The sequence below is a fragment of the Camelina sativa genome, chromosome 6 (assembly GCF_000633955.1).
Source record: "Camelina sativa cultivar DH55 chromosome 6, Cs, whole genome shotgun sequence".
In the NCBI taxonomy this organism is placed as follows: domain Eukaryota; kingdom Viridiplantae; phylum Streptophyta; class Magnoliopsida; order Brassicales; family Brassicaceae; genus Camelina; species Camelina sativa.
This window is the reverse complement of record NC_025690.1, coordinates 21,555,840-21,583,406: the sequence shown is the minus strand read 5'-3', so window position 1 is coordinate 21,583,406 and position 27,567 is coordinate 21,555,840. Positions and strand designations below refer to the sequence as shown.

At 34.2% G+C, this 27,567-nt stretch overlaps 5 protein-coding genes and 1 pseudogene across 5 annotated transcripts; 2 read left to right on the top strand and 4 right to left on the bottom strand.

Moving 5' to 3' along the window:
* On the top strand, positions 77-1,188 carry LOC104792786 (40S ribosomal protein S15a-like). Its single transcript, XM_010519011.2, has 4 exons — positions 77-155; positions 321-465; positions 639-799; positions 957-1,188. The coding sequence occupies exons 2-4, from the start codon at positions 333-335 to the stop codon at positions 1,053-1,055; spliced, it is 393 nt and encodes a 130-aa protein (XP_010517313.1). The 5' UTR covers positions 77-155; positions 321-332; the 3' UTR covers positions 1,056-1,188.
* LOC104792785 lies at positions 1,365-8,208 on the bottom strand. Its single transcript, XM_019246996.1, has 11 exons — positions 7,949-8,208; positions 7,597-7,687; positions 6,636-7,343; positions 6,413-6,534; positions 6,178-6,285; positions 5,207-6,080; positions 4,456-4,914; positions 4,082-4,389; positions 3,851-3,949; positions 3,649-3,771; positions 1,365-3,355 (listed from the first exon to the last, which is right to left on the bottom strand). Exons 1-11 carry the CDS (start codon positions 8,024-8,026, stop codon positions 1,580-1,582), a joined length of 4,746 nt encoding a protein of 1,581 aa, XP_019102541.1. The 5' UTR covers positions 8,027-8,208; the 3' UTR covers positions 1,365-1,579.
* Positions 8,669-10,851, bottom strand: LOC104792784 (ACT domain-containing protein ACR9). The gene is made up of 6 exons (XM_010519010.2): positions 10,536-10,851; positions 10,173-10,403; positions 9,968-10,073; positions 9,525-9,849; positions 9,156-9,440; positions 8,669-9,058 (listed from the first exon to the last, which is right to left on the bottom strand). Exons 1-6 carry the CDS (start codon positions 10,687-10,689, stop codon positions 8,912-8,914), a joined length of 1,248 nt encoding a protein of 415 aa, XP_010517312.1. The 5' UTR covers positions 10,690-10,851; the 3' UTR covers positions 8,669-8,911.
* On the top strand, positions 14,236-15,516 carry LOC104792783. Its single transcript, XM_010519009.2, has one exon. It carries the CDS (start codon positions 14,526-14,528, stop codon positions 15,246-15,248), a length of 723 nt encoding a protein of 240 aa, XP_010517311.1. The 5' UTR covers positions 14,236-14,525; the 3' UTR covers positions 15,249-15,516.
* LOC104792782 (geranylgeranyl transferase type-1 subunit beta-like) lies at positions 16,174-18,967 on the bottom strand. The gene is made up of 11 exons (XM_010519007.2): positions 18,551-18,967; positions 18,374-18,449; positions 18,221-18,279; positions 17,994-18,136; positions 17,714-17,769; positions 17,549-17,625; positions 17,400-17,445; positions 16,999-17,123; positions 16,832-16,899; positions 16,674-16,761; positions 16,174-16,469 (listed from the first exon to the last, which is right to left on the bottom strand). The coding sequence occupies exons 1-11, from the start codon at positions 18,824-18,826 to the stop codon at positions 16,320-16,322; spliced, it is 1,164 nt and encodes a 387-aa protein (XP_010517309.1). The 5' UTR covers positions 18,827-18,967; the 3' UTR covers positions 16,174-16,319.
* Positions 20,857-23,438, bottom strand: LOC104792781 (annotated as a pseudogene).

Sequence of the window (27,567 nt, the reverse complement as noted above, 5' to 3'; positions counted from 1 at the left end):
AAAAATATGGAAATGTAAAAAATAAGGGAGAGATTAGGGTTTTGCACTGTGCTTTATATATATACTTACTCTCCGTCGAAAACTCTAGTCTTAAAACCTTCGAAACTACCTGAAAGCTAAAATCTGCTCTGCTATATTCGTTGTACTACTCTTCCGTAAGTTTTTTGTTCTAACGTTTGAATATTCTGTAAGTACTAGAGTTGAAATTGAAATCGGCAGGTCCAGTGTCTGTATTTTATTATTCAACACCTGACTTCTATGATTCTTATATGTCAAATGTCATGGCTCTTATGTGGAAATCGTTATATTTATGTGTGTAGAGGCTATCGATAATGGTGAGGGCTAGCGTCTTAAATGATTCTCTGAAGAGCATGTGTAATGCAGAGAAACGAGGAAAACGCCAAGTGATGATAAGACCCTCTTCTAAAGTGATCATTAAGTTTCTCACTGTGATGCAAAAGCATGGTACATTTATTGTCTGAATGACCTTATTTGATCTTTTTGTTGTTTGATTTTTCCGAATAAAATAAAAATGTCAGGCTTGATTGAGATCGGGAGAAGCACATGGTTTTGATGGCTTCATATGTTTAGTTTTGACTTCAAAACATGAAAAAAAATTCCTTTGTGTTTGTTTATAGGTTACATTGCAGAGTTTGAATATGTGGGTGATCACCGATCCGGTAAGATTGTGGTTGAGCTTAATGGAAGGCTTAACAAGTGTGGTGTTATTAGTCCTCGTTTTGATGTTGGCGTCAAGGAAATCGAAGGTTGGACTGCCAAATTACTTCCTTCAAGACAGGTCAACAGTTAACCAATTCTTTCTTTTAATGTTAAAGGGAACTAACCATTCTTCTTAATTATTTGTGTTTCTTGAATAATCACTGATACCAATGTTTTATTGTGTTTGATCATTATGGACTCTGACATAGTATGTGCGTACAACCAAAATTATGCAGTTTGGGTACATTGTCTTGACAACATCAGCTGGAATCATGGACCATGAAGAGGCTAGGAGGAAAAATGTTGGAGGCAAAGTGCTTGGTTTTTTCTACTAGAGTGACTTTAATGAATTTGTTTTTTACTCTTTTGTTGATCTTTTTAATTGGTTATTGAGAACCTTATTTTGGCCGGTCCCAAGTTTGTTTCATTGCTTGCTGAATGAATTATATAACCTTTCATTATCATGATCGAGACAAAACCTTTATTAGACTTTGTCCAATCTTCTGGCTGATATAGCAGCCTAGGACAGAGTTCCATTATTGTCAATAAGTTTGAAATGCGTTGTTTTCTTGGATTAGAGAGTCACATGAAATGAACTTCCATATTAAAAATCTACAATATTCAAACGAAGAAGAAACACAAACTTTCAACACCAGTTTTATATTAAAGAGACTGAAAAAAAAACATCAATCAGAAGACATGTTAAACGTAGAATTCGTATTCGCTTACCCATTTGAAACTGTATATATTCCCATCTTTTTACCAAAAATATCCCCTTTACTTAATAGTCTAATACTAACTCTTACTTTAGCTATATAGGGGAGGGGACAAACCAAAAGACTTTGATACTGTCAAACTATCAATCAAGAGTGATTCCTTTCTTTCGCGCTGCTTCTTCGATCTCAGTACCTCTTCTCTCTTCTATACTTTTGCATAAACTCCTGTAACATCTCCATAACTTCACAGACATTGGATATACAGACAAAGCTTTCTTCAAGAATCTCTCAGCTCTTGTCTTGAAACCATTGATACTGCTCACTATTTCTCCAGCTTCCACCCATATATACTCCGGAGCTACTGGGATGGCACAAGATATTGTACTCACCAAATTCAGACCTGCCCAGAAATTAATACCCGAGGAGGAACCAGAATCTGAATGTTTCTCTTCTTTCCTTAACAGCTTACTTACAGACAAAGCCAGCGGGTAATTGCATGGAACCAACTGTAATATTGCTTCCACAAAATCCACCAGTTCCTTTTGTTTATTTAGCTTCTCGGGTACAAGAGATGGTCCGTGCCATGCTTCAAGAACAACATTCACCACTAAGTGTTCAGATGAAACTGGACCCAGCAGGTTAGTAACTAGCTTCCTGACTCTCGGTTTCACCCCGCTGTTGCTGATGAATTTCCAAGATAGTGGCTCTCTTCCAGGTAAAGAACTTGCTCTATCCAAGTAAGAGTTGAGTAATCTCAATTGTAGGTTGATTGAAAATTCACCAGTTGCTTGCAACTCGTTGATTAGCTGAAAGAGAGCATGCTCTCTGAGACAGTGCATAAAATGCTCGGGAGCTGTAGCTTTTAGTGCTTGGTCAATGGCCGAGTGAGCCTCGGTCCAGTTACGCTGCAGTAGATTATGGAGAGATAGATTAAGATATCCAAACATCACATCCACCTGACCCGATGCAACATTTAGATCTGATAAAGCTGATTCCAGCAAACTATTATCACCTTCTTCTTCATTAGCCAGTACTGTCTTATTCTTACGGGGCAATACATCCCACGCTGACACGTACCAACGGGACATGAGTTCTCTTGCCATGTCGTAGTTTCCTCTTTGCAAAGCATATTCAGCATACTGATTCCAAATACATTGTATGCATGATTCCTCTTTTGCTTCCTGCTTGAGAAACTCTTCATACCCAGACGACAACATATCCTTTAACTCATTTGATTGCATCCTAAGTGCTAACAATTTCAGCTCCAAGCAAGTTGGGTAGAGTTCAATAGATTCCTTCAAAATGTCCCTACAGCTTTCCAACCCATCTACTGCAATCATAAACAGGGCGTTGTTCAGAGCAAATACCCCAGCAAGTCGCTTTTGTATTCCATTTTTCGACAACCCATCATTGGTACAAGATTCTATGGAAAGCATCCCTTTATCAAATAGTCTGAGCGCCGTTTGCTTCAGCTCACCATCCAAATTAACAGAAGGCCATTCTATTTCAAGTAGTTCCTTCTCCATTTCAAGTCGTTGGACAATAGAGTCAGGCAGCTTCCTGTAAATAACTAAGTACACACAACAAACCCAGAACACACATTTGTCAGAATATGTTAAGCATGTGAGAATGTGAGACATCAGTGAAAATTCAGGGTCATCAGAATCTGCTGCTGGAGCCTGAAGCTTGGATATTCTCTGTATTGCCTTAGCAACATTCCCAGAAATGCACAAAAGGTTGAACATCTGCAACAAAACATCTAATATGCAAGCGCTGGCATGATTCTTGTTAATAGACCCAGATGCATGGTTGCAAAGTGCCGAGAGGGCAGCCTCATATGCAATTATTTGATCATTAAGTTGTCCTCGACTGTTGATGTACAAAAGCCAAATTACGTATGAACTGCTACTGTGTTTGACCTGAAGAGTTGAAAAGTTATCCCATATAAACTAAAGAATCAAAGCATTCTATAGTAAAGAACTAAGATACAAAATTAACTAGTAACTGGACAATGAACTGAAAAAGATAATAATATGCCAAGAATATATAAGTACGAAAACTGTAAAACACTATGAGCAACACCAAGTTGGATTAGATTTATGAATATATGCAAATATACTCAAACAATTAATAATATGCAGGCAATATCGTGGCAGAGGATAACCTACCCCANTAATAATATGCAGGCAATATCGTGGCAGGGATAACCTACCCCATAAGGAAACATATGTTCCCCATCTGATCCTTCATATGCATGGTAAATCAGGAGATAAACAGTCCAAAGAATCTCAGAAGTTGGGTCACTTTCAAGACCTTTTGAAAGCACAGAAAGGGCCTGAAATATATGCCACCAGAATTAGAACGAGAGCTAAATTTGATACAACAGAATATTGATAGGAAACAAACAACATTGCCTGGATCAAGCCTTCTGTCTGATCAACTGCCCGACAGAAAATAGTAAGAGCCTTTTCCACGGGTTCAACAGCAGCATCTGAACCTTGTTTAAGGATATTCTACGAATGCACCACGCAAGTCAGTGCAAGATGATAGTAAGAACATCAACAAAAGAATAAAATAGTGGTCAGATCTGCAGCTAGATATTAGCAAAATGAAAGATCAAAACTTAAAAGAAAGAGAAAACAAACCATCAAGCTATGCTTAATCGTGAAGTATGATGAGTATGTTCTTGAATTTCCTAGGACCTCAATTCGACCTTCATATTCCTTTCCAGGTACATTTCTGTAAAGCGAGTTCGATGAGACTAGGCAGGTACTAAAGTGCTTCCACCACATTTGTCCATGTCTTTGAGCCAGAACGGACTCATAAGACCACGAGTCAACCTTCATCGTATCCAAGGAGACAAAGTAAGTTGGTGAAAACACCGTGTCCAAAATCTGGGATCCTTTGGAAGAATTATGTTTCTTCGGATGTGAGTTTGACCTAACTCTACCACCTGCAATACCGATAAATTAGCAAAGAATTATAATTCTAGAACACTTTAAACACATTTTCTGCGTACCAGTAGGATCATGCAGACTTTGATGCAAACTGTTATCAGAGAAATCCTTGAAATGTTGCCAAACACATTCATCGTTATTGCACCTTCCACGTAACTCGTACATGCAGAGAGGCCAAGAAGGGTCCACATTCATATTACAGGTGTAGAAGCCAATGTTTTTCTCATATACTGCAGTATCAGTCAAGCTCCTATATTGTCTTTTATCACTGTATAGGCTATATGACTTGTTTTGTTCTGGCCCCAGAGATGTAATTGAAGACCCTGGGACTTTCAGATGATAGATTGTGCTCCGAAACAAAGGACATGACAAAGCTACAGACGATAAAAGGTCATTCTCTGGTGAAATCTTATGGGAGTCCATATCTACAGATGACTGAAAATTTAGCGAATGTTCCTCGATCGAGCGCCATTCAACTGGTGCTTTGGAGGGACTTCCTTGCAGTTTATTGGCACCTGGCTCTGAAATTGAAAACAAGAAGGCGTCTTACTGAAAAGAAAAAGGAAAGTGAAGCACATGGGGGCCACACGTTGGTTCAGCCATCTCGGACAATGCCTATGGGAACTCAATCACGAGTCAGCGAATTTGGCGCCAGTACATGTATTTGCTATCTGCAGTGTAGCTATAAATCATCTTCAAGAGTAGCCACTTGAATGCAAAAATTCATAAAATAACTATGCTATTTTTTCCCCTTTTTGCACAATTCATTAAATAACTAAGCAAAATGCCCATCTTTTACGATAAACTCCTTACCTCGAGAATCATTATGCTGATATTTTTCGGAGAAAGGACTACTGTCATCTCTGTGGGCTTGTTCACTTGCAACATCGCTTTCATCCCCTCTATCTATCACAGTCTCTCCATTGAAACATGTGCCACTTTTAGATTCTGCCCTCATGCCTAGACGCTCAAACAATTTCGATCTTAATGATGCTTCGAGAAGCAAAGCTTTCTGATTGCCTAGTGTTTGATCAAGATTTTCCGTTTGATGTCCAAGGTTGCCCTCGGTAGATTCATGGTCAACTGGAAATGACTCGTCCTCCGGTAAAATGTTTGCATCACTTGACGGAGAGCATAGTCTACTTGCAATTTGCTTGTTACTGCAAGGCAGTCCATCAGAGGTACTAGCACCAAGATCACTGCATGGTTCTGAACCCAAATTTTGTCCACTACGGGAATGTGGTGGAGGATGACTGCCACCATATTCACTGTCATATCTGCGGTTGCTTTCTAGTTGAGTATGCTGAACGATGTCTGTTTTGGTTGCCAAATCAATGTTACCACTAAAGTGAAACCCAGTTTCAGGATTCTCACTATGTATAGAAGGCCACAACAATCTGGAGTCGTTGACAATGAGAGATCCATAACGAGCAGATAAAACTTCTCTCTTACTGTAAAGTTCTGCACATCTGGCATTTGCCTCGATCAAAGATCTCTGTGCCTTTCTATAAATCTTAAGAGCATTTCTTTCCTCAATTTCACAAAGGTGCTTACGTTCTTGTGCTTCTTCCAACTCTTTGTCAAGCGATTCCTCTAGGTTCGTCAAAGATAGCATATCCAGATGATTATTTCCACGAGCTGTTGTATTTACCGGGATGTTCCAGAGGCCAGAACTATTCAAACAAGGCTAAATTGCAAGCAGAAAAGAAAAAAAGGAAAAAAAAAGTAAGGATCACAAAATTCTACCAGCCGCCTCCAAGTGTTTATAAGGATCTAGAAAAAACCTGATGGCTTCCATTGACTATTTTAAGTAACTGATCACTTGACACGCTCCTATCAACAGTTTTCATTCTTTCCAGTTCTCTTCCACCTTCGTAGTGATTTGCTTGACCCTGCAATAAATATAAATACACTTGAGTAAAGATAAAATTCTGGCCTGAAGTAGCATAGTAAATAATCTTAGAGTCGAATTCTCCAATTCTAGTAAAGGATAAAACACAAAACCATGGTGACACGTACAGCACTTTTTTGAAAGGCACTTGAGCTTGTATTTCCTTCTACAGTATGCTGAGAAATTAGAGGTGGAACTATCTCATCACTGTTACTTCCTAGGTGTTTGCAACTAGGATTTACATTGACAACTGCAATAAACATCAGAGTGTGATATCAGATATAGGAAAAATCAAAACACTGAATTACTTAACCAAGATAGAGTATATTCAATGTTTGCCTTTAGACTCACCTGGCAGTTGACTTTTACGAACGTCTGGCGCATTCATTGGTGCAGCAGCAGATGCTGGCACTCGATAATCAATAACAGGCTGACTTGTGTCAATTCCACCAACTTTTAACCGCTTCTTGGGAGGTTCGTTTGGTTCTGGCTGTCTAGTATCATCAGAAACAGTATTGACTCTCCTTGCTGGACTGCTTTTTGGGTTAACAGGATCCTTCTTCGGCTGCGCAGCCTTAAGCTTCAGCTCACTTTCCCGAAGCGCAATCTGCTGCTTCAAATCCTGAAGTTTATTGCGATTGGGCTCCAAAACCTGTTCAGGACGCCCTGTATTTTTGCTAACCGTCCTTTCGTAGGTATGAATATTTTTAGTGGATCTCATATCCTTAGCAAATGAAAGGTTGGAAACATTGGAAGTCGCAGCATGACTAAAGGCGCTAGTGGACAATGCCTTCTTTGTTATAGCTCTGCTATCAGTTTGTCTTGGTCCTTTCAGTTTTGTTTGTGAAAATGTAGACGGGTTTCTATTCCCAGACATGGTTCCCTTTGGTTGAATCTTTGATGTCTGTGCCCGTCCTTTACCATCAGATTCACTACCACTATCATCATTAGAGAAGTTTATCACGAGGTTGCTGTTGTTGCCCCTTGCAGGAAATTGCTTCCCATGAATGGAAGCAATAGCTTGCTTCGACGGTGGTTTAATTATATATCCACCGTTTCCTGTTAATTCACACGATAAAAAGGAGTTTGTTTCATAGGCAACTTCCAATAAGAAGAGTTTCAAACGACTTCAAATCATCTATATTGAAAAATTCAAAGACTCAAGAGAATCATGCTTCACACGCAACAAATTCACAACAGAAAACACACATTGGTAGTTTTGTACATTCATTTACAATGTTCACTAAGTATTTGCTCTAATAGTTTGATACCGATCCTAAACTCACGTGAAGGTCAGAGCTAATATGTTTACCAGGTTGACGCCTTTGGATATTTGTGTTAGCTGAAGGAACTGATACATGTTCAGTAAGAGGAGCTCTCGTGCTTGTTTCCATTGCTTGTACCTGAGAATAAAAAAATAAACATTCAGGAACAGTTGATTTGCCTCAATAAATGCAACACGAAAGCTAAGCTCTAGTCTATGAACATACGCTAAATCCATAAACCCATACAATTTTGAAACCAAGCGAACACAGAGTCAGATCTCAAATAAACACAAATCAAGAGAATACAAAAACCAGATTCAATAGCAGAATATATAAATTATTGAGTTGAAAAAAAAGAGGTATAATAGAGTTTTTGTTTAGGGAGAGAACAATACGTACGTCTTCGTCGGAGGCGGATAGCTCGCCTTCTTCTTTTCCGGTAACCGGAGAGTGTTTCCCGGTGGTTAATGTCGTCATCTTCGTCGGCTCTCGCGCCTGAATTTTACAAAAACCTAAAGATATCGAAGGAAGGAGGAAGGAGGAGAGTCACACACACACAGCTTTTCGTAGTGATTGGGACCTCTGTACTACTGGATTACTTAGCCGCCGATGGTGCACGAATAGCCACGAGCAACACAACGGAGGAGGATTACGAAACGACCAAACTAACCCTACCGCTTCGATTTTTAACTATCCTAATTAACGCGTTTTCCTGTTTTTTTGTTTTTTTACTTTCTTTTTAACCGTTAATTGTTAATCCGTTAAATCTCAGTTACCAAAAGGTAAATTAATTATAATTTTGTCATCAATTCTCTAATAAATTAATGAATAAATTACTTAACCATTCATTTTCCTTTTTTATTCAGTCATAATTCAAATCGGATTAGTAAGTACTTATTAGATTAGATGTATACATTGATGCAACCCATATAAAACAAACAAATTTTAGTATCTTTAAAATAACGTAGAGACATAAATTGTTGGTACTTCTCATTATTGATGGCAACTAGAGAAGACCTTACAAATTTTGTGGCATAGCCTCCACGAAATTGATCTATAATTAGATACGAATTGTCTAAATTACCATATTATTCCTAATGTGCATGTTTACTATTCAGATTTACCTTTGCAAACTGAGTTTACAAGCATTCATTCATTCATTGCAATTGCGCTATTGTCCTTTTACAATTTTCCAAATCTTTACAACAAGATTAGCTCCACACAAAGCAATCAAACCCCGAATCACAACCTCTTCATCTGACCCTGAAGCCACAGGCGAAGACTCGATTTCTTTGGCCCCTCGAGCAGAATAATGTTCATTAAAGCTCTCTCTCTCTCTCCCTCTCTCACTGAGATTCACTTTCACCAACCCATAAGTGTCTTTGTGACTCTATCCACTATCTGATTTCTCGCACGGAGACTAGCCAACGGTAATTCACGACTCTCATCCAAAAGAAATCTATAAACTTCCCATTGTCTGTCTAAAGTCGAATGCCTCCCTATCTCAGCCTACAAGAAAAACACAACAATTCCAAAATTAAAACAAACAGCTAAAAAGCTTACAAAAAAAGGTATCCAGTATTATTGTTATTATTATTATACTTACGGAGAAAATGCAGATTCCTAGTGATTTTAAAGCGAGTGTGACATCGTAGAAAACTCGTGGTCTTCCTTTTCCAGATAGCTCCACAGGGTTAGCTACTAATAGCTCAGAATCTGGTCCTCGGTTCACGATGATCACTCGCAAAGGACACACCATTTCCTCCTTAAGCCGAGCACAGAAGTTGGCTTGATGTTTTGAGTCCGATATCTTCTTCCCGTCTGTACCTCTAACAAACAAGTCCAAATTCCGGTAGCCTTTAACCTTTGAGGAGAATCTACCGTATGCAATCTGGATCAAGAAGAAACAAGTGCTACTCAAGTTCTCTACAAATCTTTCAACAAAATCCAAGGTAAGGTTGAGAGTTTTACGTACGTGGACATCGCAGTCTTTGGAAGTCCTGAGGATATCATAGAAAAGACCCTTTTGATCAACACAACGAATCTGAAGCAAGGTATGCGCGGGGCTCAAGTGATCATCAACAGTAAGAACCGCTTTGTTGGAGCTAGAGCTGCTAATATCAGACCCATCTGGGCCAAAGAGCTCATCAGCAGCCAAAGGTGGAAGTGAAGAGAAGCGTTGCAAACTTTCTAACTCGGGTCCAGCTAGTTCAAGCTCACAGCTCACACCATGCTCACCAAGCACAGCCGTTAGATGATCACACGTTTCAGTTTGCCTCTGTTTCGTATGCAGCAGATCCCTGTTATATATATATATATATATATATATATATATATATAAACAACAAGAATTATATCATAAAACCACAATGCTAAAAATCATTGAAACATGAGAATCAGATATAAAAGAAAACTAACATTGCGTCGGTGATGAAAAACATATCAAGAACTCTTCCATCAGGTGTAGTCATGACTTTAACTCTTTGAATCGTAAACTCTAACTCTGTCAGAACTTTAGTAACATCTACAACCACCAAAATTCTTCTAATCAACAATCTTTAAAAAAAAGAAAAAAAAAACAGACAAAAAGGATAATACTTTCATAGAGGAAAAAATAACAAACCATGAAGCAAGCCTTTACGGTCACGGCAAAAGAACTTGAGAAGATAAAGGGAAGGAGGAGGAGGGATAGAGACATTGGATTGAAGAGAGAAGTAGAAAGAGCCTAAGCAAGAAGGACAAGCAGATAAAAGGCGATTCTTTAAGCTTTCCCAATCAATCTTAGGAGAGCTGTTATTATTATCTGGAGTAACCCAAAACACTATATAACACCATCTCCCATCTGTTGAAAAATCTGCAATTTTTTTACAACAATCGAATTAGAATTTGATGAATCTTAAAAGAAGAATATTCGTAAAGGTAAACGACAAACAGAGTATATTCTTATTTAACAAGAAAGGGATAACGAAGTAAAAAAAATACAGACCTGCACGGGTAATGGAGAGACCAAATTCGAGGATGATTCTACAGAGAGTAGAACCTAAACCGGATTCATCAGGACAATTGACGGTAACGATGGTGGGATCGCCGGAGATTTTTCCAGGTTCGATTAAAACGGCGTCGTCGTTGAGAATTCCCATTTTTTTTTTCTTTCGGCTAAATTCCACCGTTCCGGATTCAACAACAACAATGAATGAATGGGGGGGGGGCGATGTTGTAAACCCCGACCGAACAGAGGAAAAGCAACAATGTCGGGGGAGAAAAGAAAAGCAAAAAAAAAAAAGGAAAGAAGTAACGAGAAGATTTTTTTTTATATATNAATTTAATTTGTTTTTGTTTTTTTAGGTTTTAATTTTAAATGAGTTGTTGTCGTGGTGCAGTGTGGGACCTACGTGTCTAGTCATACACACGTAAGAAGAAAAATAAAAAGGCTGGGTTGGCTAATGAACACGTATCCGTCGTCGTTTATCTTTTGAATCTGAGGGTATTATCGAGATTTCACGAACTGTATTATTAGTATTTGTTAAGACGCCGCGGTCCGTAGATTTTAAGGTAGATGGATAATTAAGATCTTTTTCTTATTATTATTATTATTATTATTATTATTATGTGTGGGCTCGTTTTAATACAAATAATTAACAACAAATCATTCACGATTTATTGTAATAAGATATTCGTATGATGATAATTGTAATAATACCTGTGGTGGGAAATAAGTGGTTCTACTTTTTTAATTTAATAAACCTGTGTATTTTTTTAAAATTAAGTTTGGGAGAAGGAAAGATTAGGTTTGCTATTTTTATTTTGTGCCGTGTTTTAAAGGAAATCCATAAGTAGTATGACATCATGTGAGATGCATGGATTGTATAATAATGGTTTTGTTGATTACATAATGTGGGATATAATGACGAAAACTAAAACTTATAATTTGTGAGATTAATGTGAAGTCAAACTTTTTTGTGATTTGATATGACTTTAGTCATTCGTTTTTCTCTATGATCATATTTTGAATATATAGGGTATTTTTTTACATAAGAGACACACAAAAGAGAACTTTTGAATTTTTGGATAAAAATATCTAAGGTCTGCCTTAGATTTTTTATTTTTATTTTTTTATCATTCATGTGCTTGTCTTCTCCATGTTAGTCCTAATTTGAGACTCTTACCAGCACATTTTCACACTCTTTTCTTAAAAAACTATTGGATTTCAAACCCACGTGTACATTCTCATTTATAAAATTTAAACTTATACCTTCATTCTTAAACAAAAAGTTGACATTAAGGAAATCTTTTTTCAAAAATGCTAATGTGAAAAATATGTATGAGGTGTTGCAAAGTGGCTGGTCATACTCGACCTGATGAACCATTGATTGACCGGTCCATGTTCTCATCTACTCACAATCAAAAATCATATGTGAATTCCCAAAAGAAAAAGTGATGAAGGCCAGTTTTTTGATGATGTGGAACACAAGAAAATCGAATGTAGTTGTGAGTCTAATTAGACTTAACTAGTCTCAGTCTTTTTTTTTTGTTTTTTTTGTGTTTGCAATTGGTCAGAAGGAAGAGCTATAGATTGCCTCCTTAGAAATATGAACATAGTTTCCAATTTCCCAACTTTACTGTTATTTAGGAATCCATGATTCCACTTTGCTGGCAAAATTTTTGAATAGAAGCAAAACTAAGTAAATATGACGATTTTGATGCATTAGGGCAACTCCAACAGGGACGGCAAAACACCAATTATAGCGTTAATGTTCTCCAACCAAACACCAAAACAAACACTATCTCCATTTTTTTAGTGTTTTGTGAATAGTAACACTATTCACAAAACACTAAAAATATATTTATTATTTTATTCATGTTTTTGATTTAAAAATATATTAAAATTATTGTTAATCAACTAAAAACTAGATATATCATTAATATTGTTAAAACTATCTTATTACATTTAATATAAACTAGTAACTATAATTAATATAGCATAAAATAATAATTACGATAAAATTTCAAAATAAATATCAAATTTAATAAGATTAAAAGTTCATACTAAACTTCAATAAAATAGTGAAAACATAATATTACAAAATTAAAACTAAACAAACATAAAAACTAAATGCAATAAGATACATAATATAATTTTTAATAACAATCTAATTTCCTTGAACATGTTCTCCTTGAACTAAATCTTCTTGATTTTGGGATGCTCGATATTGGGATCCAAAATACTGGCTTTGAGAACCTTCTCCGTGTTCTTCATTTTGGTTTGTTGCTGCTCTTCTTCTCAAAATTATTGCTCTTTCGTTTTCATTGTATGTACGTCATGCTGGATCAGTTACAATACTCAAATATGTGAATAGTATTTTATTCTCTTGTTTCATTTGTTGTACCTCGACCTTCTGTCTTTGAATTTCATTTCTTTCAGAAATACCTTTAGTAATAGCTTTGATAAGCTTATCATTTTGTTCCATGAGTTGTTCGAAATGCATTAATTGAGCACTTGTGGTCCGAATTTACTAATTGTGAAAATTAGTAAAATATAATTTATTTCTTAATTTAAAGTATTTTTCGTTATTTTAAGTTATTGATTGTAATTTTATATTAAGTATTGAATTGAAATAAATCGTTTAGATAAATATTGATGTTTATTAAACTATTAAAAATAGTATTTTAAATTTAATAATATAATAATCAAAATTTTTGTTTTAGTGTGAATTTTGGTGTTGTGGTTGGAGATGAAAATTTTTTTGGAACACCAAAACACATAATTTAGTGTCAAAATTTGGTGTTTTGGTGTTTTATGGTTGGAGTTGCTCTTAGAAATACTAAGAATAAAATTTTCCGTCCACAAATTCGAGGAAATAAAGTGATTTCAAGAAATATTCAAGTGGTATGACGAAAGGAACCACGTATAAAATGAAAATGGGATATCAGTATTGATGCTACTAGCCTACTAGCTACATAAAACGTATGATTGGTTGATGGAAGAGGCTAGATAGTTGCTGATGCATGACAACACGAAATTATATAATTGAGGCGGAGTCACTGACACTTTGATTTGGTGGACTAATCTGACTCTGACTTTGATATCAATAGGCATGAACAACCGCAAAACAAACAAATCTCACTCTATTTCATTTATGTTTCTCTTTATTGCTACTTGTGTTAGTCAGTCTCAAGTTCATCACTGCATAAAATATGCGTCACATCACATGGGTTGCGGCCTTAAAGGTGTCCTATCCATGTTTGATGCTTTGAAACGGAAATTATTTGAAGAGAAAAAAGTAAAGTAAAGATTAGAGAAACTGAAATTTTCAAAAGTGAACGTCTCTCCCTCGTCCCTCGTCCATTCAAGAGTCGTTCTTCGTAATTCATTGTATTAAGAGTAAATATATTCATCTTGAGATATAGTGCATATGTAAATGCAGTATCGATAGTGAGTCGTCTTTAGTATAATTTATTTACGGTACGAATAGAATTGTTCGTTATAGAGTTGTCGGTAGAACCATTCGTTATCCAAAATAATGCTTGTACAATAGTTTGATTCATTCACCATCAATGGTACAAATCATAATAGAATTCAAAATAAGATATATATATATATATATATATATATATATATATATATATATTTTTATTAAAGTGGTAACTAGGGCCTTTCATTAAGGCTAAAACTTCGTATTCACTTATGCTTTTTTTATTGATTCTAAAATACAAACGAGTTTCACTTCCACACTTCGCTATATAACCCCACACCTATTTTAGGAAATTATTTATTTTCACATTTCTCTACTCTTCTTTCATCGATATCCCCAACCTTAAATCTAAGTTTTTCGTTTCAGCAAAAACCCTTTCTCTTTTCTTTTCTAAGAATCATAGACAGCCTCCATATATAGTTTCTGTTTCTTCTGCATCTCACATTTGGTCGAATCGAGATGAATAATAAGAGATGTGAATCTTATCTGGAAAAAGAAGAAAGATGAGATCTCTGAGTAGTGTTGGACTTGCTCTAAGCATAGTCTTTGGTTGTTTACTATTAGCTCTTCTCGCTGAGCTCTATTACTTGCTTTGGTGCAAGAAGAGGTCGTCGGCGACGAGGCCTGACTTTCGAAATGACTATTCTACCCCTGGAACCAGAGAGCTTCTCTTCATCTTCTGTTGCAGTAGTACCACAAACCCTTCTTCTTCTTCATCTCCTTCTTCTTTCTCAAACCCTAAGCCCATTGGAACTGAGCAAGTACAGTCTCTTCCTCCTGATGATGGGTTTGGGAATGTGTGTGGTACAGGGCATGTGCCGAGTTTTCTGTTCACAATCATGGAGGAAACAGTAGAGGAGATGGAATCTCAAGATGGGGTGGTTTCCACAAAAGGAAAGAGTTTGAATGATTTGTTTCTTAATATGGAAAGTGGTGCCATCACTCCTCCGTATCTTACTCCTCGTGCTTCTCCTTCGTTGTTCACGCCTCCTTTAACTCCATTACTAATGGAGTCTTGTAATGGTAGTAGAAAAGAAGGGATCTCGAGTTTCTTCGAGTCATCGTCTGATGCTGAGTTTAATAGGCTAGTGAGATCATCGCCATTGTCATCATCAAATTCACCATCATCATCGTCATCTTCGCCATTGTCGAGATTCAAGTTCTTAAGAGACGCAGAGGAGAAGCTTTACAAGAAGAGAGTGATGGAGATTGCAGAAACCGAGTGAATTCAAGGGCCAGAATTGGTGAAAAACACAGTTCAAGAATCGGAATCAAGAAGATAAGAGAGGATATTGGAGAAAGCCAAATAGAATTAAACCGGCTTTTCGGTCTGATTTAATCATCAACATTTGTTTTTGGTCTGAATGTTTTTGGCTTGTCACTGGATTTAAACCGGTTGTACATTTTTTCGATGGATAGAGAGAATTTGTTTTAGCCAAATTTGTGTATTTTTCAATCAAATCATGCGAATAAAAAGATTGGCTTTGGATTCTATTTTCTTTTATAGCATATATAGTTTAACTACTGTTGTGGTTGACATTTAAAGATGCAGGAACTCAGCACTCCCTTATCCTAAACCGACTTTTCACTTTAAAAAAGGGATTAGTTCTGAACAAGCTTTAATATTTGTATCGAATATGGAGTTAGAAAGGTAAACATAACACGTGAAGATCAAAAAAGTAAAGGGATTAAATATACTAATCTAGTTGATTTATTCGAGATCATATGCTTCGAAAACGCTACTACTACAGTAAGAATAATTCTTTTTACGGCATTGAAACTTTGAACATCGACCGGTAAATTGGAATAAGACGATTGTATATAGAGACAAGACTCATGAAAGACCAAGTTGGAGGGAATCTCTTTCCCCCTTTAGGATTTTTGTCCCAATTTTTTCAGTTTATGTCTGATACTTTTCATCCAAGTGGCGTCAACAACACCACTCACTTGTTCACAAGAGTTGAAAACTGCAAAAACTTATGTCTTTTGTTTCTTTGCCAAATCACACAATTCTACAGATTTTATGATTTTAAAATGTTGATTCTTTGTTTCTATGTCTATTTCTAAGAATTAAAATAAATCCATACTCAACTATTAAATTTGGTTTTTCTTCATAATTTTTCAATTTTTTTTTAGTTTGCAATGTTACCATACTGAGAGCCTAATGAATAATTGAATATACCAAAAAGAATTTAACTGCTGAAACAGAGCGACTCTGCCTCGTGGAATGTTTGAATAAAAACGTTACAAGTGTGGTGATAGAAGAATGTGGCTTTGAGTTTGAGGAAATCTAAACATCAAATTCCCGTCGCTGCAAGAAGAGGTAACCCTAGCTCAGGACATAGAGGACTTAAGCTCGGTTCCTCCAAGAGGCTAAAAGCCGTGTAACCGTAGTATGAATGATACAGGTCCGGTAACTGTCCTGGGAATTTACTGAATCCACCATACTGCACACAAAAAAGCATGAGCCGTGGCAGCGTTAATCACATTGTTATTACCAGTCCTCGATCGTGAATAAAAAAAATGTAAACACATGAGTTGGGACAGTGTACCAAACTATCCTATTGGCTCCATAAGCTGCTATCAGCTTTAATGCTAAATAACTATAAGCTTGGTATCAACTGAGATATGAGACGTAGAAGAAGAGTTACCTTGGACTGACAATTCAGTAAAAATTTGCGTAGAGCAATTTTGTCGATCAATGCATCGCCTCCTACGAGTTTAAGGACAGCTCCAATCCTACAAAATATGCATTATAAGTGGATGAGAACAGTTAAAGCCGGTGACAGTAAAGGTTGAGTGGACTAACCAAAATGCATAGCATGTGTCACTCGGCTTGTTAGTCCTACCTTGAAACCCACCATCATTGGCTTGTCGCTATAGGAAAGGTTAGGAAAACCATCAGATCACTCAGGATCATTACGAAACTAAGGTAATATTTATCAGGTAAACAAACAAGATTCTATGAAGCAGTACCTGTAGGCACCAGTTTAGAAGCAATGAAGGGTTTATGACTGAACTGGATGAATCATTTGATAATAAATCAACTCCAATAAATCCCATCAACCGAAGGGACGCAATAGCACAGTAAGTAGCACCACCTGCATAACTAAGTTGCAGAACGTAGGTAAGCATCATACACGAGTGGAGTCAAGTAAACCCAATGCCTCATAACATAAGACTATACTAAAGCTTTTTTTCTAATGTGTAGCCATTGAAATAGAAACCTATATGAAACAGCTTAGTTATCTATAGTGTCCTCGATAACCAATTCAGTAACAGTTTCTTGCCCATTCACGTAACATATGTGCTACGTAGTTGGACTGCTCATGGAAAAAATCAACTGTAAGGTTGTATAAGAATTGTCTTCAACTCACCATGAGACTCAGAACCAGGGATCAGCCCAAAGCCACCATCATATGACTGCAAAAAGAATGTTTCACAAGAATGTCTTCTTAACAAACAGAAATTAACAAATAACAATGGAAGACAAAATGACAAAGCAACTACAAGAACAGAAGTAAACCTGACAGTTTAATATGTAGTTCTTAGCCTTCTCTTTGTCCATTCCACTCCAACTATCTAGCATGTAACAAATTGCAGCTGATCCACAAATAAAAAAACTAGAATGATACTCTTCCCTAAGTATAAAGACATGATCTGTAAATCCTGTAAGGTAGCTACTCCTTACCAGCACAATATACAAATCGAAGATCAGTTTCACCTCCAATATGGATAGGCATGAAGCTGCAGCAAAACGAACAAAGTATCATAACCCAATTTAGACCCCATTACACAATACCAGCCAAACTTGTTGCACCATGTAAATGAGAATATTGCACAAATTCCCGGAGTTCGTCAGATGCAAGTTAGGAAACTTTTCCAGCTCCAAAAAGAACAAAGCAAATGAGTTACACACTTGTGACATTACAAACGCATTATGCTTTTAAAGCTCCAAAAACTAATAATACCTTCCATCATCCTGTTGGAGGTTTTTCATGGACAACAATAACAACTCAGAGTCAATGGTCGAGAGGTCATGTCCAGTAACCTTCAGAATGGCCAATGCACAGTAAGTGCTTGCCAAGTGACTACTGTTATGAGTTAAAAAATCCTGTCCCACAGATACAAAACAAAGATAATCAAAAACTAAATCTTGTAATGTAGAAAGCATAAAGAACAGACTTAGTATTATTACCCCATTCTCATCTACGGGAAACTGAGAACTCCTTGAACCAAAGAACCCATAAAACTCTCCTGCAAGAAGGAACATCTCATTCACTGATCACATGCTAAATTTAGAACTTGCTCATAAACATATGCTTGTAGATAATAAACTCGAGAATAATACCATCTTTCAGTGAAACTCTGTTACTAGGCAGGGCCTGGAATGACAAAACCCACTTTGCAACAACATCTTTGTCAACCTTCACCAACGATTTCAATAAAGTCAACAAAATCACAAAACTTTACAGATGAAATTCACAAAATTAAAATTTTTGATAATGAAGAGTGAAGAGAGACTAACACGATCTTTTGCGTTGAGAAAGTGAAGACCGGAGATAATGAAGTGAGCGAGGGTGAGACGATTGATCTCCTGAGATTGGTAATGGTACGGAAGCAACTCGTACATCATCTCCAAATACACCAAGTGTCGATCTTTCTCGAAATTTGCCGACGGCGGTGGCGGTGGCCCCGGAAAAGATTGCATCGGCGACGAATACTCTTCTTCTTCTTCTTCATCATCGTCTTCTTCCTCCGACTTAGATCGATCCCAATCGATTGACACGGCGGTCTCTGACATAGCTTCGTTCTTCTGGTCTTGTGAGTCAACGGATCACGAGACTCACACTTTTAACAGTTTTGGATCTGTAGCTGCTAAAAGTCTAAACGACACGATGTTACGTTGTATGAATTTCGAACAGAGTGTTGTTTTTCTGAGAAAACCTTCTCGTGTGGCAGTTTTCAGTTATAAAATATACTCCTCGGTTTCATAATATAAATATAACTTTTATAATATAATATATTATAATTTTTAATGTAACTTTTTGATTAATTTTATGTTTTATATTTTGCAGTCTTGTTTATGTAGGTCTGGGACTTTGGTTATTTCGGTGAATTCGGTTCGGTTATTTCGGTTTTTCGGTTTTTTTTAAGTTTTGAAAATCTTACCGAATTGAACCAAAATATATTTCGGTTCGGTTATTTCGGTTTCTCGGTTAATTCGGTTTTAAAATTTCAAAACCGAAATTAACCGAAATTTGATTAAAAACATGAAAAATTGGATTTTCGGTTATTTAGAGATAATTTCGGGTTTTCGGTTTTATTTCAAATATTTCGATTATTTCGGTTATTTTAGGGTAAATTCGGTTATTTTAGGGTAAATTTCGGTTTTATTAGTTTTTTCCTAAAAAAATTCAAAAAAAATTCAAAAAAAAATCAAAAAAAATCGGTTAACCGAAAACCGAACCGAAATAACCGAAATATTTCGGTTTTTTTGGAAAAAAAAATTGTACCGATCGGTTCAGCCGCCATAACCGAAACCGAACCAAACACCAAAAATATCGGTTCGGTTTATGATTGGTTAAATTTTATAAAAGTAACTATTTTTTAATATGCATGTTTTAACTAAAACATCCTATATTTTGAAACGGAGGGAGTATATTTTAATTTTTTGTTAAAAAGTTAAAAATATATCTTTTTTTTCACATTCACTGATAAAAGAAAAAGAAAAAAAAATCATATTTCCGGGCATACGGGAAAATAATAATTTGTCATATGAATCAAATTTTTTTAGTGATATACTCCCTCTAGTTTTTATTACTTGTCATTCTAGAAAGATTTTTTTGTTTGAGATTACTTGCCATTCTCATTTACCAATGTAAATTTTACAATAAAGTTCCAAATATAACCCTATTAAACTAACACAATAAATAAAATAATAAATTATTTGTGAGATTAAACTTGTTAATTTACATAGTTTTTTAATTTACGTGAAATTATTCTAGAATGACAAGTAAATAAAACCGGAGATAGTAATAGTTTAGCATTATAGTCAAAACAGAAAGCATTGAGAGCTCAAAGCTTGCATTATCCACATTTTTGTTTCAATTTGTCTCATATCACAAACAATTAAGGCTATTATAATGAGATTGAAATTACCCTGGCACCCATTTGTGTTTGGTCCACTGCTTGCGTACAACAATAGAATGATGAGAGCCATAATATTAGCAACCAAAGTCGTGAGTATTAAATAAAATTCAATCCTACATAACGAAAATCTCGAGGTGAACTGATTCAATAAATTGACACACATCCACTACCATCATTCTGCAGATTTTGTAACATATATGTATTAGGTATCAAACAAGGAGAGATACAGAAACGAAACCAAGAACACAAACACGAGAGATAAAAGACAGCGCCAGCTGAGAATCATCATAAGTAATCAAAGAAGTGAGGAATTATATGAAACAAAGGGTACACTGATGACCCTGTGAAACTGACATTCTAAGTAACTGAGAGGCTTTCCATAATTCATGAATCGTCATCATATACGACAATATCCACATGATCCTCCAAATGAGATGGGCTACTCTCATACTCTATTCGTTTTGCTTTAACACTACTTACTTTCTTAGTTTTTTTTTCCCACTCTCGTCTAAAACACATAGAATCTGCATAACTTTTTATTCTCCGACCTTAAATTTTGTTAAAAGAAAAAAAAAATACTTTTTCTGCACAATAATATGGATATAGATATAGCGAACTTTATTTCTTTTGAAAATTGATATAGTTTTGGTCGATACTCGATACATATACATAATTCATTAATCATAAACCACAATTTCCACCTGGTCCTCCAAAGGAGAAGGCTACTCTAGTTTGCTTGCGATATCCCCAATACTTTATTTTAAAACACTGATAAGAATCTACGTATGTTCTTGTTTCCTTATCTCCGAGATCAATGCTTTGGTAGTTCAAATTCTAAACCTTAATAAACGAAAAATGTGAACTCTTCTGAAAGTCGTTACTTGGAAAATGACCATTTCCCATTGGAGGACTAATTCCATCAGGAGATGTAAACGTATTTCCTCCGAAACGTATCAAAGAAGCTCCATTGTTTAAATGTGTATATAACTCTTTGGCCAGTATCCAATTAATTGATCAAATATTTTTAGTACCCAATTTCCGCTGAAGCCATCCTATTATATATTAAAACATAAAAACAAACTATTAAACAAAATCTCTGAAATTTATAAATAAATATATTTATCTATATATATATGTATGTATATGTGATTTAAATAAGAAATATAAAAAGAAATTATATTAAAAAAATCAAGAAATTTTTAAAAGGATGTATTCGAGTATTTTGAAACATAAAATCCACAAACATTTGAGATTAGATGTTATAATAATGATAATAAAAAAATTCCAACATTATATTCTTGTCAAATATTGATTTATATTATACATATAGTGGAGAAATTTACCTGAAAAATTTGCGGTTGAACAATAGCACTTGTTTTACCACCATAAATAGAGGTCTCATTGAATGCTATTCCGATCCAAGGTTCTTGACCAACAATAACAAAGCCATGACATTTTGTATTATAGCATCCAGTTTTTCTATAGACATCTGCCTAATATATTGAAATGTAAAATAGAAGGTAAACAATTATGCAAGAAAAAGGGTAAAATCAAACCAATGGTCTGGCTTTATTTATTATTTTTATAATCACAAAATATTTATTTCTTTGCAATGTATAAAGAAACATTGTTAACAAAATAATTTAATTTACTTACAGTCCAATATATTGTAAATCGCGTCAAACTATCACCACATAATCTTGGATGCATCCTGTATAAAATTTGAAATTCATGAATAATATTTGTTAAAGAAAAATGTATTTAAACTCTGGTTCTCCAATATCTCATTAGATCATTAGATTACAATAAGTGAGTTATTTTCTTGTATTTGTGGATAATTATTCCACATCTAAAGGGATTTTTACTTAATATATGCTCATAAGTATAATTAAAATAGGAATATATACTTTTATTACATAAGTCTATATTTTAAGTTTTAGTTCCTAGTGTAAAATCACATGAATTTGTATGAAGTACATATTTTGTTTTATACGTTTAACAAAAACTTACCGCCCAACTAACTTGTATGCTATTGAGTTGATTGCGAGGTTCATTCTCTAACCAAATTTGACTTTTGCTGTACTGGTTATTTTGTACAGTTAAACTGTGAAGACTTATTCTAGCTTCCGCTCCTCGATAGATGGTCCCATCCAAAACAGTCTCAAGTGTTGCAAACTGTATAAACAATTGAAGTTGCCACTTTTAATAACTTCTGCATGTATTATAACCACAACACTAGAAAGAAGGGAAAAATGTGATTGCCTATAATCAAATTTTGTGCTATAAATAAGATAAATTGATGAGAATATTTCAATAAAGCCATGATAAGAGAAGAAGATTTACATGTTGGCCAGGATACTCGACCGTGTCGAGATGAACGCTCTCAGTTCCATTTGTTTGCCTTAAAATTGGTACCATTCCTTTTGGACAACTTTGATAATTTATTTTATTTTTATTTTTGCTTTTATGGCTTTCATTTGAAATGAATTTTTTCTATAAAATAACAAAAGAATAGCAAGATTAAGAAGCAAAATGTTGTTAATAAAAAAAAAAAAATCATATATTTATGAATGATTAACTAAAACATTATTTGCCACATTTCATATATGATTGAAAAAGTTTAACAATCAAACCTGAATCTTATGGTGTTTCAACATTGGATGTTGGAAAGCCGGTTGTTTGTATATACATCCACACAATCGAAATCCTGAAAAAAATCGATTAAACTTTCTTTTATAAACTAAAAATGACAAATATAAAGAATAAACAAATAAAAGTAGAAGTTGTCGAATCTCGCATTCATAATTCCGTCGACTCCTAAAATTAAAAGCATATAAGAAGAAAGAACGAGCACCACTACATGTCAACCCATTTTGAAGTTTTACTTGTATTTCACATGGTTAATTTATCGTTATATATATACTAATTTGAGTCAACGACTACTAAATTTATCGCTATCTTCATAGCACACTTGAGTCTTGACCTCGTATTAACTTTTATTTTGTTGTCTTATTTTATTTTTATTTTTTTTTGGTCAAAGACTTTTATTTTGTTGTCAAAGATAACATTTATGTAAGTCAACGACCAATAAATCTACCAAAAGTGTCAAAAACGAAAATCTAGTTTGTTAAACTAAAAATGTTAAGGTCTAATACTCTTTCAAATAAAGTGATTTTTTTTTTAAACGAAATACAGATTTTGAACTGTTTACTTTACGGGCGAGACTGAGTACAGACCAGACTTTCAACTGTTATAAGTACCATTTTACTCCGAACAAAAGAATATGGGAGAAAAACTAGATTGACCCAAATTAACATATTAATTATTAAAGTAACTCATAAAATATGAGGGTTAGATGAGTTATTTTTTGCCGAAAATACTTTTTTTTACTTTGTTAGGAAAACAAATAAAGTCAAATTTACCATCCCAAATTTTTTTTAAGAAAATCAAAATATTTTCAAAAGTCTGCCAGACTATTTGTGACAGATTTATTTGTGTATGACGGATTTATTTTTGCACAACCGATTTATTTTTGTATGACAGATTTTTTATGACAGACTTATTTTGGATGACAAAATTTTTAATTATAGTTATGACATATTTATAATTGATGACAAATTTATTTTTTACGACAAACTTATTTATAAAGACATCACATACTTTCATAATATATGACAGATTTGATATAATATCTCGCTGATTTATTTTTCACAGTTATTTCAGATTTATTTTATTGATTAAAAATCTGTAGTAACATGAAGAAATAATTACTAGGTTGACCTCTAGTGATAACAGATTTTTTAAAGTTACAACAGATTTTTTAATTTAACCAAAAATTTGTCGTTTAATAACAGATTTATATCGTTTAAAAAAATTGCTAAAATGACCTATGTCAACACCATACGTTATGGCAGATTTGTTTACGTTATGACAGTTTTTTTGTTTGCTTCCAAAAATCTGGTGTTTGATAACAAATTTATTAGATGTAAAATGTAAATATAGTAAAAACAGATTTGTTTTAAGTTATATTTTTTTCAGTCATATTGTTATTAATTATATTTTTTTATAAATCATATTATGAATCATATTTTTAAACTCATATATTTAAAGCATATTTTATACATTTAATTTTCCTACATCATATTAAAAAATTTAGCATCATATTTTAAAATCATATTTTTATATGTTATATTATATTTTCATAAATCTTATTTTAATATTTTTTATATACATTATTTTTTAGTTATAATTTCATATATTATATTTTTTATAAAACGTTTATAAACTATATAATCTTAAACTTCATATTTTTAAATCATATATTTTTAATAATATTATTTTAATACATTATATTTTAAATTATATTTTATTTTTGAAATTATATTAAAAATAAACATCATATTTTTTAATCATTTATATTTTTCATTAATCATGTTTTTAAATTAAAATATTAAATACTATAATTTTTGATTTTTCGTTTTTCAAAAAAAAAAGGTTAAAAAAAAAAGTTTTTGGGTTTTTTGTCTTTTTACTTAAAAATTGTGTCATTCTAGTTATTGGATAAAATGAAGTGTTAATCTAGCAATTAATTGCTAAATTTGTGTCAAATTGGTATATTTTTACAAAGAGAATATTGGTTTTTTTTACTATTTAGTTTTTCCTATTGTATGAAGAAGAGACTACTGCATTGTCGGAGCAACATTACCCAATTCAATAGTGTTGTTTGTGTTTCCTCGGTCATCTCATTCCGTTGGTGCAATTGTTGAATCCCTCCAGTCTGATTGTTGTATTAATAAGGAACTTCGTTCATACAGTCCAATTCCATTAGAGATTCTACACTCGTAAACCAATTAAGCTACTGCAGAGATGGAGCTGGAGATAATTTTCAAACCAGAATAACAAATTAATTGAAAGAAGCACATAGCACCATATAAAATCACTTGAAAATGCACTTCCTTTGGATAGAAAGCAACAAGGATTCGCTGTCTAAAAAAGGAAAAAAAGTTCTTACTACAAATTTGAAGAAAGTATTAAAGAAAAGTTTCAACTAGTAGTATTAATTAGAAATGAGAATTTGATGTAAGACATAAGCAAAAAAAGTTAATCACAAGCAAAACATAAGCAAAGAAAGCTAATTAGAAGCAAAACATTTATTTGTTCCTGTTAAATTTGGGCTTATCTTGGGATTCTAACTAAAAACCAATTGGCAATTAGTAAATTGGCCCTAACCCTTTATATATTAATGATAGTTTTATCAAACTTCAGATGTGAGACTTGGATTGTATTCTAACAATCTCCCCTTTAAACCAAGGATCACATATGGGATTTTGAACACGCCTCCTGGAGATGATAATTCCATCTCGAACCGATCCCACTTGGACCGATAATATACCCCTTCTTGGACCCCCATTACTCGGGTTAACAAGAGGCATGTCCGTATCCACTTTTCTAGGTCCACCAGAATTTTAATCTTGAGCTCTGATACCATGTTAAATTTGGGCTTATCTTGGGCTTCTAACTAAAAAACCAATTGTCAATTAATAATTTGGCTCTAACCCTTTATATATTAATGATAGTTTTACCAAACTTCAAATGCCAGACTTGAATTGTATTTCAACAGTTCGGTCAGCTAAGGTTAACGTCTTGGCCGAACTTTGAAATCAGATTCCAGGTGTTTAATTAGATTTTTTTCCGAAAAAACAAAACTTAAAGAAACGTTTATAACGAAATTGATTGATCACAACACAAGATGAGTTGATATTAAAACCTCTGAAGATATGATGATGATGATATAAAAAAAGAAGAAAAGAGTAAGGAACCTCTTAAAGCAGTTCTTGAAAGGCAATAAGATGAATGGGATCTGAATCACAGAGTGTTCCATTAACATCAAACGAAAATGGCTTCTAATGGAGCAAGATGTGACAGAGAAGGTTTGCTGTTTTCCCACACAACAAAATCAGAAAAAGTTGAGATGAGATTCCATCAAAAAGGATCAAACTTTTTGATACCATAATCGAACCCAATTAGAAAAACACTTGATAGCTACAAATTCCATTGATCTTGGAGACACAATCACTAACACTAAATCGCAGTTTTGTAAACAAAACTAACAAGAATCGTAGGAAACGTAGCGAAAGATGAAAATGGAAAGCTTATAGTATAGATTCGTGCTTTGCCGTTTTGGTTTTTTCTTCGTAAAGGGTATATTACAGTACGTCTTGGAGTTCAGCTCTCTGGTTTATTTGCACTTGGTGCCGGACAAGGCTTCATTGGTTGGTGGGTGGTTAAAAGTGGTTTAGAGGTAAGCATTTAGGGCAATCAGAGATTATCTTATTGGATGACAAGTCCAGAATAAAAAAATTAACAAAGTAAACAAATCTTTAACTTTTGACAAAAAAAAAAAAAAAAAAAAAAAAAAAAAANAAAAAAAAAAAAGTAAACAAATTTTTAACTAATAGAAATTCCATATATAAATTAGGTAGTAATAAGCAAGAAGTCTGTTGTGAGTCACAATTTGTGACTTGTGAGAGCCTTCACGTAATTGTGAGGAAGTAGGCGCTGGAAACGGCGACGCATGTGGCTATGATTCTTATATATGAGTTGACTTATATATTTTCGGTCTTCGTTGACTTTATATGAATCTATTGAAATATAGTGAAAGAATCGATATCAATATATTGTAACTTGTAAGACTTTGATTGCTAATTTGTACACATTAATGTTACAGGAAACATTTCTTTTGGACGTAATTAAATCAGTGGGCTGGCATGTTACATGTACATATGTAGCCGACTTATAGTCAACTCTTGTTACATTGTTTGTTTTGTTTTTGTTTTTTGTATTATGGTAAAAAGTCTATATTTTCTTTTTGATACCATTGATTGCACCAAAATGATTGGAGACCATATTGTTCAATTAGATGGAAAAACACGCTTTCAATTATCACTACTAGGTGTCCAACTCGAACTTGCAACTAGGACTACTCTAATGATTTTCAGATGCATATAACATATGTATAATGTATTGTAGAGCAAATTTGGTTGACAAAAAAAAAAGAATAGATAGTGTATTGTGTATATCAGCGGCTGCTAGTCTCGGAGGCTAGTGGAACGACAAGCCTCGACGTGAAACTTGGTTGACAAAAAAACAATCGGGTTTATACCATGTCAATAACTAAGTCAGAAGTGCTCATTGAGTTCCAGCAAGTTACAGCACGACTTGAAAAATACGATTTATGCGTGTATTTATTTAGAATTTTTAAGATTGTAATTCATATTATTTGTTTTGGCATTGACTTTAACAAAATTCAACTCTTCAATCTCGAGTCAACGTAAACTTTGGCTATATATAAGTCAACAATCCATGTCTTGTAATTCGAACATATAGCTCAGC

Bases quoted from the DNA above. Each gene is read 5' to 3' on its own strand.
- LOC104792784 (XM_010519010.2), bottom strand. From the start codon at position 10,689: ATGGGAATTCTCAACGACGACGCCGTTTTAATCGAACCTGGAAAAATC. The intron at 10,404-10,535 runs GTCTGTATTTTT...AAAAAATTGCAG, and splicing joins TCTCTCCATTACCCGTGCAG to ATTTTTCAACAGATGGGAGA. The intron at 10,074-10,172 runs GTTTGTTATTTT...TGGTGGTTGTAG, and splicing joins CCGTAAAGGCTTGCTTCATG to ATGTTACTAAAGTTCTGACA.
- LOC104792786 (XM_010519011.2), top strand. From the start codon at position 333: ATGGTGAGGGCTAGCGTCTTAAATGATTCTCTGAAGAGCATGTGTAAT. The intron at 466-638 runs GTACATTTATTG...GTTTGTTTATAG, and splicing joins CACTGTGATGCAAAAGCATG to GTTACATTGCAGAGTTTGAA. The intron at 800-956 runs GTCAACAGTTAA...AAAATTATGCAG, and splicing joins AATTACTTCCTTCAAGACAG to TTTGGGTACATTGTCTTGAC.
- LOC104792782 (XM_010519007.2), bottom strand. From the start codon at position 18,826: ATGTCAGAGACCGCCGTGTCAATCGATTGGGATCGATCTAAGTCGGAG. The intron at 17,446-17,548 runs GTTTACTTCTGT...TTCTTTTTGCAG, and splicing joins ACTACATATTAAACTGTCAG to TCATATGATGGTGGCTTTGG. The intron at 17,124-17,399 runs GTGAGTTGAAGA...TTAGTTATGCAG, and splicing joins CCCTGGTTCTGAGTCTCATG to GTGGTGCTACTTACTGTGCT.
- LOC104792785 (XM_019246996.1), bottom strand. From the start codon at position 8,026: ATGACGACATTAACCACCGGGAAACACTCTCCGGTTACCGGAAAAGAA. The intron at 3,772-3,850 runs GCAATGTTGTTT...CATATATTTCAG, and splicing joins AGACAGAAGGCTTGATCCAG to GCCCTTTCTGTGCTTTCAAA. The intron at 3,356-3,648 runs GTAGGTTATCCC...TCAACTCTTCAG, and splicing joins AACATATGTTTCCTTATGGG to GTCAAACACAGTAGCAGTTC.
- LOC104792783 (XM_010519009.2), top strand. From the start codon at position 14,526: ATGAGATCTCTGAGTAGTGTTGGACTTGCTCTAAGCATAGTCTTTGGT.